This window comes from Odontesthes bonariensis, chromosome 24 (assembly GCF_027942865.1).
Source record: "Odontesthes bonariensis isolate fOdoBon6 chromosome 24, fOdoBon6.hap1, whole genome shotgun sequence".
Lineage (NCBI taxonomy): Eukaryota > Metazoa > Chordata > Actinopteri > Atheriniformes > Atherinopsidae > Odontesthes > Odontesthes bonariensis.
Window position 1 is genome coordinate 4,420,152 of NC_134529.1, and position 11,126 is coordinate 4,431,277.

The 11,126-nt window shown below is 41.1% G+C and overlaps 1 protein-coding gene across 1 annotated transcript; it reads right to left on the reverse strand.

Moving 5' to 3' along the window:
• Positions 1–6,987: 6,987 nt before the first annotated feature.
• On the reverse strand, positions 6,988–9,623 carry batf3 (basic leucine zipper transcription factor, ATF-like 3). The gene is made up of 4 exons (XM_075459508.1): positions 9,527–9,623; positions 9,348–9,452; positions 9,069–9,113; positions 6,988–7,585 (listed from the first exon to the last, which is right to left on the reverse strand). Exons 1-4 carry the CDS (start codon positions 9,599–9,601, stop codon positions 7,475–7,477), a joined length of 336 nt encoding a protein of 111 aa, XP_075315623.1. The 5' UTR covers positions 9,602–9,623; the 3' UTR covers positions 6,988–7,474.
• Between the last annotated feature and the right edge of the window lie 1,503 nt (positions 9,624–11,126).

Below are 11,126 nucleotides of genomic sequence, written 5' to 3' on the forward strand. Positions count from 1 at the left end.
ATAAAAGACGTTTTTGCTTGAAATAAGCAAAAAAATCTGCCAATGGAACTAGTGAAAATCGGCTTGTCAAGATTTCTTGAAATAAAATGTGATATTTAGGACTTTTGAGATAAAAGTGATCTTGAAATTTGCTTAAAAACCTCTTTAAATCTCAAAAAAAGCTTGTTTCATATGATATCTGACTGAAAACAATTTGTTTTCAAGACTTTTTCATTTAACAAGATATTCCAGATGTATTGTCTTCAAACAAGTCCCTATATCTGGCAGTTGTGTCTTATATTAAGTGTAATGACATATTTTGACTAGAAATGAGACAAATATAATTGGTAAGACTTTGATTTTTTCCAGTGACCCCATTTCCCTCAGTAAGCCTCTGGAACTGTTTGGTCCAAAAGTGCCTATAGACTTATGTTCTTTAAGGCCCTAAATTAGAGTAGGTTTTATCTGCTGGTGATTATCTGGTGATTGGTACGGACAATGTAAGTTTTTGATGACTGGCTGAACCCATTTGTGTAAACAGCCTCTAATATTTGCCTTAAAAACAGAGAAAAGGAGCAACAATGAATTCAGGGTGTATGTGACAGCAGAACAACAAACAGATTGTCATTAAAGTGGACATAGTATGATCATTTCTAGCCATTTAATCTTTAATCTTGGGTATCACTAGATTAGCATGCTTCATAACTCCAAATGATTTGTAATTAGTTCAGAACTAAGGAGAAGTTTCTCTTGGTGGGAGCCAAGAACGAGAGGATCAACTAAAGAGTCAAATGATTGATCAAATTCTTAGAGGTGACTCGTGAAGACTCGCTGCTAGGAAGCTACGACAACACATAAACAAGAAAAACTTTGAGAAACACGCTATGTTCTCAAGTATGACAACATGTGAGATCCAGATGTTGAAGCCAGAACCAGAACATCAGCATGAAGATTACAGCAGGACGCCTCCACTTGGTAAATCTGCTCAGTACCTGCAGTCGTGCATTTATCGGTGTGAGTAACTCCGTGTTTCTGAGCAGTTGTGGAAGTAACAAATAAACAACTTTGAACTGTCTTGTGTATAAATTCAGGTCCCTTTCACTCAGTGTACCCGTGATGTTTGGACTAAAATCCGTTCTTTCGTGTGATGCCAACCCACCGCAGACACCTGAAAAGGTTTCACTGCTTGTGGTTCAGACTTGTGCCCTTTTAGTGTTGGAACAGCCTCGGCTTCCAGAGCATCACTCTTGCTGCATCGTGCTGGGTCTTGTGAAAGAGAACTGAAGCTACTGATCCAACATTATTGCATCTTTGGGGCTAGCCAAAAAAAAATAAAAAACTTGCCCTCAAAGCCAAAATGACATTTTCCTGAAGACATCTGATGCAAAAACAAAGCATCTTGCTCTGGAAAGTACGAGCAGATCATGGGATAACTTCTGCTTTTAAAACGTGGTGGATGATGTGCACACTCTTGCTTCCATGGGCACACACTGTGCTACTACAGGGGTCCTCTGGAGTTCAACAGTCTCACAGCTGGGGGTCCTGCTCTTAATGCTCCGCAGCCTCCTGCCTGGGGGGAGGAGGCTGCGGAAATTCAACAGCGAACACCAGCAGCATCATGCCAAAAAACGAATGAAAAGCAGGTACATGATAACATATACTGTAGGTAAACGTGTTTGTCTAACACAACACGAAGCCACAGACACCTCATATAAAGCCTCAGAGTCTGCAGTGAAGAGGTTTGAAATGATGCTTTCCAGTGATTAATAACTTGGCACAGCCACTCCTCTTCCAGACAAGTTTCTTAGAATTTACTCCACACTTTATGAGAAATGTGTGTTTATGTTCAGGTACGTACATGGAAGTGTGTGGGGGTGTTTTGGTTTTTTAGAGGTTTCTAAAGCAAATAAAACCAGAAAAAAAAGCCCAAATTGCAACATAATGTGGGCACCAAGCAGGATTTCAATGCTCATTTTCTAGATTAAAACTGAGTTATATGCTGTCTACAGACCTTTCATCACCTTCTTATAAATCTTTATTTAAGTCTTTTAATTTGATTCTAATTGCTCGGAGGTCATATGTTAATAAGTGTGCATAAGTAAGACACTTTGCTGTGTGGAGAGCAGAATGGACGTATGTACGCTGCAGTGTAAAACATGATGAAATATGCCCTCTGCATGAAACAAACCTGGTAAAATGGCAAAGATAACAGCATGCTTACATTTCCCAGACCCAACTGTGTACATGCAGTAAATTCCTAATAGATTAAGTTGGAAGGGAGGACCTGCAGAATATATCTGATCTCATTATTTCTAATATCTTGGCTGCATGACGCAAACACTTTCTCTTTCCTGATAAGACTTTCACTGGAATTTCAGCAGAAGTCCTGCTAATGTTTTCACATGTAGCTTTCAGTGTGTGGTTTCTTATTTGCCTACTGTGTGTGTGTGTGTGTGTGTGTGCTTAATGTTAGTCACAGCATTCAGAGGAAGCATTCCTGTGTCTATGCAGACCTCCAAGTGTTTTCCTCAGAACAGCTGACTTACATGTTGCAGCTTTACGGCGACTCTCCTCTCAGTTTCCTGTTAAAAAGTTTGAACAAGCAAAGCTTTTTCTACACAGAGAACAAAAGGTGTAAATCTGACACTTGGTTTGATTACAAAACCTCCTTCACAGAAATTCAGATCTTCTACAGTACAACTGTAGAAGCTAAGCCAACGCTTTGGACCATACCATGACGGATGAATGAGAATCCAGTTGTGTTTCAGTTTTGATGCAAACGACTCCATTTATTTTGCATCTCACGCTTTAAATCACACATCTCATGAATGCATCTGCATGGAGCATAAAGTGATGCTGCACAGCGGTCCAAAACTGTTTTGTTTGTTATTCCGGAAACACCTGACGAGTCCCCAAAGATACATGCAATATAGGCTGACCCGCCAATCACAATCCGGGTCATGACACACACAACAACTAACACTTAAATCTGTTTATAATTCATTTTAACTAGGGCTGGGCGAGTTAACTCGTTATTATCGCGTTAACTCGCTAATTATTTAACGCCGAGAAATATTTTATCGCGCATTAACGCAGGTTTTATGTATTTATTTTCAACAAAAAAAAAATTGAATTAAAAAAATAATAATTTTGGCAGAGAGAGGGGGAACGACATGCAGCACAGGGCCGTCCGATACAGGACTGAAACCAGCTGCAGCGAGGACCAATGTTCCCTCTAATTTTTCATGTGTCTGGGCTCCCTGAGCACACTGAGGACCACTGTGAGCAGCATCAGATGTGCACGCTGTGGCCACACATCAGTAGCCTGGGTGCCAGCCGAACTTTGCCCCGCCCATAAAAGTTTTGGTCGGGAAGTTCGGTCTGGCTCTGCTCAGTTGGGAAATCATTATGCCCGTTATTCAGAGGAATAACCCTAACCCTGGATGCTCTTTCTCATCAGTTTTTCCCAGAAGCAGCTGAAACGTGGACTCATCTGCCCACAGAACACGTGTCCACTGTCTTTCTGTCCATCTGAGACGAGCTGGAGTCCAGAGAACTGGGCCGTGTTCCTGCACAGAGCTGATATATGGCTTCCTCCTGGTGTGGTGCAGCTTCAGCTCACATTTCTGCATGCGGCCGTGGACCGTGTTGAGTGGAAATGGTTCTCCCAGCTCCTCCTGAGCCCACGTGGCTGTATGGATCATGGTGCACATGCTTGCTAATAAACCTGTTTTCATCTCCAGTTCACAGCCTGCTTTTTGGCTCCTTAACGCCTCCTTGTGACACATCCTGTCCTTTGCTGATTGATCTGGATTTCATTAATCAACAGGAACAAATGCCACAAAGTAAAGAAAAAATAAGGCCTGATGATCCTCCGGGGCCGAGGTCTGTTATCATGAAACATCCTGATGTTGAGTGGATGATGATGATGATGATGAGGATGATGATGATGATGATGATGATGATGGCGTCATCTGTCTCCGGCTGTTTCCTGTCAGAAAAATGCCAAAACTGACCAACTGCATTTACTCTTTTGTGCAATATCTGTATTTACATCAGAACTTTATTTCCTCTCCGTTTCTGTGTCAGTGTTTGTATCTGAGAGGCTGATGTGACAGAACTCCCCTTAGCTCTGGACTTTATGCTATTTAGAATAACTAACAATAAACGTTATATTTAATTTCCAAGTTAGAGAGTTTTCATTGAGACCAGTATAGTCTGACTTAAAGCAGGGTAAATGCCTCTGATGTCACAGTGCCAGTCTAAAAACTGGAGTTTTACACTGGAAAATATCTAAATCTTACCAAGTATATTTGTCTCATTGAGTGTCTCATTACACTTAATATAAGACACAACTGCCTAACAAGTACCATTTCAGGCAGATATAGGGACTTGTTTAATACAATACATCTGGAATATCTTGTTAAGTGAAAAAGTCTTGAAAACAAATTGTTTTGAGTCATATTTCACATGAAACAAGCTTTTTTTTTTTTACGTTTGAAGATGTTTTTAAGCTAATTTCAAGATCACTTTTAACTCAAAAGTCCTAAATATCACATTTTATTTCAAGAAATCTTGACAGGCCAATTTTCACTAGTTCCATTGGCAGATTTTTTTGCTTATTTCAAGCAAAAACATCTTGTATTTGTTGTTTTTTTTACTTATTTTTGGAGGGGCATTTTTTCCAGTGTAGCTGTGAAAGGAACTGTACCTTTGCTTCTTTGAGGGATCATACATGAAAACACAACAAAAAGCAAAGGTATTCTGCGGCCGTGTCACATATTTAACACCCATTTTCCATGAATTTGCACATTTCATCAGTCCAGTTTCCCTGAAGTCTACTTCTTCCGGATGCTTCTGAGCAGCCAACCCGAGACTGTGACTGAGAAAAGGATTTCCTGTTTTCTGTCATCCTCCTCTACCTCAAAAGGAACCATTAACTCACCTCAGCGTAGAAGAGGAAGAAAAAAGGAAAGGGAAACTCAAAGGTAGGCGACAACTTTGATGCGATTGTGGTTTAAAAAAGGGGAATTGCTACATGTATTCCTCAGCAGCGTAACCAAACCGAACGTTTTCATAAACTTTGACTTTGAAATGAACCTTCGGTGAAATGAAGTAACATCCCAGAAGCTCGTTTGTTGCGTAAAAGGATTGATTAAGGCAGCAGGCGCGAACATCACAGGGAACTTCTGACACACTCGAGGGTTTTTGGAGTTTTCATACATCACTTTGGCTGACCGAACAGCTGATCTTTGTGGTTTATGGTGAAACATATCGACTTCCTCAAGTTTCATTGAGATCAGCGAAAAATAAAAAAAGGACCCTCGAATGCAACGTGTCATTTGTTTGAGCTTTTGAGTGTTGAATTTAATGTGTTAATTTATTCATTACATGCACTGATACAGCTGACAACCATGACAACAACTAATATATTTTCTTTATGTTTCTATGATAATGTTTCTAGTCCACCATTTGGGAATCAAGCGGTTTCAAGCCCACCAAATTTCATTAGAGCCGAGGAATCTGACACCTGTGACACAGATGTGGGGGGTTGATGTGTGATTCACATTGTTTCATATCAAACTCTTTCGTGCCCCCCTCACTCCTGGCGAACATGTGCGTTTTGTTCTGTTTCATCCCAGTAAAAAGGTTGATCTCTGAGAACAGTTTGGTATGGAGTAGGGCTGGGTGAGTTAACCCGTTAGTTATTTAACGCCAATAAATATTTTATCGCGCATTAACGCAGGTTTTTTTTTCATATAATTTTTTGGGGCTTTTTTGCCTTTAATGGATAGGAAAGTTCAGAGAGACAGGAAGCAGGGGCAGAGAGAGGGGGAACAACACGCAGCACAGGGCCTATAGCCTCTGTACATGGGGCGGCTGCTCAACCCACTACGCCACAGACCACCACTGTTTTAGTATTTATTTTATTATTGTAAAAGTCTGTTGCTCACAGGCTTTTATTTTGTAAAAGTCTGTTGCTGTCTGCTGCGGAACCGGAAAAGAAAGTAATCGGCGGATCCACCAAACATGGAGAAGGGTACGGAACTTTTACTCGGCCATTTTCATTTTAAAGTTCTTCCAGACGGCGGAGTCGACAGAACCAAAGTCATCTGTAAACACTGCCAAGCCCCAGTATTGACCCTTCTCTCTGAGGGCTCGTCTATGCTCCCTTTATGCGGGCTTTACATTAGCATGGTTGTTAGGTAAAACATCCACCAGAGGGCAGTGCAGAGTTCAGAGGTCAGGTTCAGACAGTAGCAAACATGGCCACAGTGATAGTGCACCTTCACAGAAAGAGACATAAAAAGAGATGGTGGTGGTCCCACGATTTTCTGTGGTACTGCTCCGTCTGCTGTGTTTGGTTTCGCATCAGCAAGGTCTCTGAAAACATACTAAAATACGCCCGGACAGAAGGCTCTGTCTGCGTATCTAACGCTGAGCATAAATGAGCCATGAGGCTGACAAAATGCCCCTCACAGCACAACACAGACACCCGATCCCTCCACTGTTTTTCCTTTAATGTCTCATTCATCTGGATGTAAAGCTGGAGTCTAACATCTTTTCTGTCTGATGCAGTAAGCTTTTGAGAATGGCTTGAATGAGCTACTGGAACAGTTTAAGTTTAATTTAAAAAAAAGAGGCAAAAATATTGGTTTTCCAAGCAGATTTGGACTGTTTGCTTCTTTATCTGACTACTAAATACTAAATACCTGTTTGCCTGACTAAATTCTCAGATTTCCTAAAACAAAGATCACTTCCAGATGACTCAAACAGCTCAACTAAATCATGCTTATATGCATTTAAGCTATTATATAGATATAGAATATCTAACTTACAGTTTGAGAGGCACTAAAATGAAAAAACAGTTAATTTCTTAATGTAGTTGTGAACATTTAATCATGTTTATTTCTTTTTTAAACACAAACAGATGCATTCAGAACAGGATTTACTTGTTTTTCATTAAAGATGTTATTATATTAATTCTTCTGGTGCGTTTGGCTTGTGTTCTTACTTGTATTTGTTTATTCACAAAAATAACCTGATAAAACACAGAAGACTATCAAAAAACAGCCCCATACCGCGGGAAAAACTGCATTTTATTGCTTGAGCTAACTGAGCACCTAGTTAATCTGAACATTTATCAACTTTGTGTAAACATGTTTCCAGCTGAGTTGGAGGTAAAACATGGACTGTCATAGCTGAGAATAACCTGTAAAAACTGTGGATGAACTCATTCTGAAGACTGACTTTAACCTGTTTTGTACATGAGCTGCTGCTCAAACCACCAGAGGACGCTCATCTCTGTGAGGAAACCTGCAGCCAGAGTTCAGCAGAACAAACACACCTGCTGCTTCTCCCTTTACTCATGGCGAACAGCGCCCCCAAGAGGCTCGCTGATGTATTTCCCAGCTGTAAAATGAGGCATATGAGGAGGTGAACTGGTCAGTGTGGTGAGACTTCTTTGCCTCAGACAGAGCGGGCTGCCATGTTGTCAGTCTGCAGGGGGGGAGGAGGCGTAGGAGCAGTGCATGATGGGACAGAAAGGCTCATGGGCTCTGAGAGCTTCAGTCAGGAGGTGCTGCTCCTCTGACAGAGAATCCACCTGCAGACAAACAACAGTTACTGCACGGTGAGCTCAGCTGCAGCCATTTCTAATTGATCTTATTTATATTATTTACACTATTCTAACCAACACCAACAGACGTGTGCACATCACTCCTGTTCTCAACTCCCTCCATCGGCTTCCTGTCCTTTATAGAACTGATTTTAAACTTTTAATGTTGGTTTTTAAAGCTCTTAACAGCCTCGCCCCGTCGTATTTATCTGAGCTTTTAACAGTCCTGGCAGAGCTCTGAGGTCAACAGATCAGTTTCTGCTGGAAGTGCCCAGGTCAGAATACAAACCCTGGGGTGAGCGAGCCTTTTCCCAAAGCTGCCCCCAGGCTCTGGAATAAGCCCCCCGTCCAGCTGCGTCTTATTTCTGACCTGGGCCTCTTCAGATCTAGGCTAAAAACCTGCTTATTTAGGATGGCTTTAATACCCAGTAGTATGAGGACTCTTTTATCTTATTTTATCTAAATCGATTCTGTTGTATTTTATTGCTTTCACTGTTCTTTTATTGTTTTTAATTGTTTTTACTTATTCTTCTCTTTATTTATTACTTTATTTACTACCTGTAAAGCACTTTGGTACATCGAAATGATTGTTTGTAACGGGCTGTACTGTATAAATAAAGTACATTTACATTTATTTGTTGTAGGTTATATTGTTGTTTTTTCAGTACAGTGTTCAGTAAAGTGTTCTTCCAAGCAGCCAAACTTGGCTCATCTTTTTAATTGGTCTTGAGCAATACTTCTCCAGGTTTTCTGAAGGTCTTTCAGAGTTTTTGTGTGGATGTTTTCTGCTTTTTCACTCGCTGTCAGTCCAGTCTGTACATCACCATTCTCAGAGCTTTGTAAGCCGCTGTGTATGAATCACTGGAGCATAAAAAACAACAGGAGCTGAGAGATGCATCTGGACCTTCAGCTGATCCATCTGCTGTTGGCCCAAGCCTCATCAGAAATGGGCTCCATGGAAGGGTGGCTGTCAGGAAGCCGTTCTTAAGGAAGGGAAACAGGGAGAAAAGGCTGAGCTGTGCCAAAGGACACAAGAAGTGGGCTGAAAATCAGTGGCAGCAGGTCTGATGGAGGGATGAATCCTCCCCAGAGCCCGGAGCTCAACATTACTGAAGCAGTGTGGGATCATGTTGGCAGAGAACGCAACAAAAGGCAGCCCACATCCAAAGAAGAGCTTTGGGATGTCCTTCAAGAAGCCTGGAGAACTATTCCTGAAGACTCCTTAAAGAAAGGACAGAAAGCTCGTCTGAGAGGGAATAAAGGAGCTCAGAGCAGATACTCACTTATATAATAAATATCTTAGGCACACAAATGAAGTAACCAGATCAGACTATTTCAATAATTCTCAGGAGGGAAATAATTCTAGTTATTAATTCTAATTATTTCTAGGGAAATAATTTCAATAATTCTCATCTTTTGGGACTGACTGGATGTTACCACACAAGCATCACAGTGATTTCTTCTTAATTACCTCTCGCCTCAGCTGCCTGTTCCTTTGCTCCAGCAGCTCACAGGTCTGACAGCAGAAGGATAATTGAGTTACATTTGGATTTCACAATGAGAAAGAAAACATGAAACGCATTCATTTACAAGCTGAAACCGAAAGCAGACGATTTTCAAAGAATGATGTCCAACATTTAACCACCTCAGGACAGCAGGACGCCCAGAAAAGGATGCACAGCGTTTAACCGGCACACTCACAGACAGAAAGCTGCCCTTAAAGCACATAGAGACAGAGGAGTAGGAGCACCTCGTGCAGCAGGTCGGCTCTCTGGGTTTGTCTTTTTCGGCTCTTCTGAGCTGCAGCTCTGTTCTTCTCTCTCCTCCTCAGCCTCCTTCCTTCATCTGCTGAACACTGACGCACAGAAGCACGACAACAATCACACAGAACCAAAAAACCAAAAAACCAGGTGGTGAGATCTGTCTTACCTCCCATCTCTCACACAGCTGGGCAGTCTGGGTATGTTCCTGTTGAGACTGGCAGGAAGAATCACAGTCTGACATCACAGAGGTTGAATTTAGATGAAATAAATCTGAGCGATGTGCTGCACAGCTGCTCCGTCGTGTTACCTCTGGACTGAAGGTTTAAAGTTTAAACCAACCAGGAGGGGGAAAAAGCTGGAGTTTCACATCAACTTTCATCTCACTTTCAATTTCACTGCCTTTTTAACAGAAGTGATGGCAGTTCACAGAAGTCATGTGAACCGGGGGGCCGCGGTTTACTAAATCAAATCAAATTTATTTGTAGCACATTTCATGTACAAAACAATTCAAACTGCTTCACATAAAATAAAAGCATTGCAGCAGGGAGTGGAAGAAGCATTAAAAATACATAAAAGAACATAAAGAGAAACAAATAGAATAATTTAAATGAATTTAAAAACAAGCAACAGTCCAGATAAGTTCAAAGATATCGTGCAGATTTCATGCATAGACACATGAGAACAGAAATGTTTTTAACCTGGATTTAAAAATGTCTCCATTTGGTGAAAGTTTAATCTCCACTGGCAGTTTGTTCCACTTGTTTGCAGCATAACAGCTAAATGCTGCTTCTCCATGTTTAGTCTGGACTCTGGACTGGACCAGCTGACCTGAGTCCTTGGATCTCAGAGCTCTGCTGGCTTTATATTCTCTGAACAGATCACAGATTGTAAACCATCAGCAGGCTTTTAAAATCTATTCTGTGACTGACTGGAAGCCAGAGTAAAGATTTTAAAGCTGCTGTACCAGAACTTTTTTATGACCTGGTAAAAAGCTTTTAACAGAACCGATCAATCAGCCAAACGGGTTAAATGTCTGGTTTTAAAACATCAGACTCACTCAAACGCTTCATTTATTCCCAACTTTGAGGTATTTGCACCTATTCTACTTTCTGCTTTGACTCCATTACATGAAAAATATTGCACTAAAAACTTGAAGTGAAATAATTCAACTGGTTTGATAACTGTTAATAAACGGATGAACTGATGATTATTTAATCAGACAGACCCTGGACTGAAGTGTCTCAGAAGGTGGTCTGTACTCTCACCTCAAACTTCCAGTTCAGCTCAGAGTCATCTCTAGAAACACTCTGATGACTCTGTGGTTGTTGAGTGCATCGGTGATGAGTACAGAGAACTGAGCAACCACTTTGTGGCACGGTGTGGGAACGATAAAGTCACCCTGAACACAAAAAAACCAGAGATTATTTCATTCTCGGAGGGCTAGGAAGTAGCCAAATGCTACAGAGATGCTGGAGGACTAACAGCCACCTGCTCATCCACCCAACACTGATCAGTGGTCAGACTTGTCCACATTAAACCCTGCTGCTGACACAACGTGTGATTCTCTTTTGACCCAGTGTAAACCTCTTGTTTTTATGATTTTATCAGTACTGCTTGTTAAATTATCACGCATCTACCAAATGTTTTAATCGGTTTTATCAATGCCTGATACTCAGTGATGATTTGATGCTTTTATTAAACGCTTTGCTGCTGCTACGTGTGCTAAAATAATAGCTATGCTGATCCTCAGAACCACTTCTACTTGT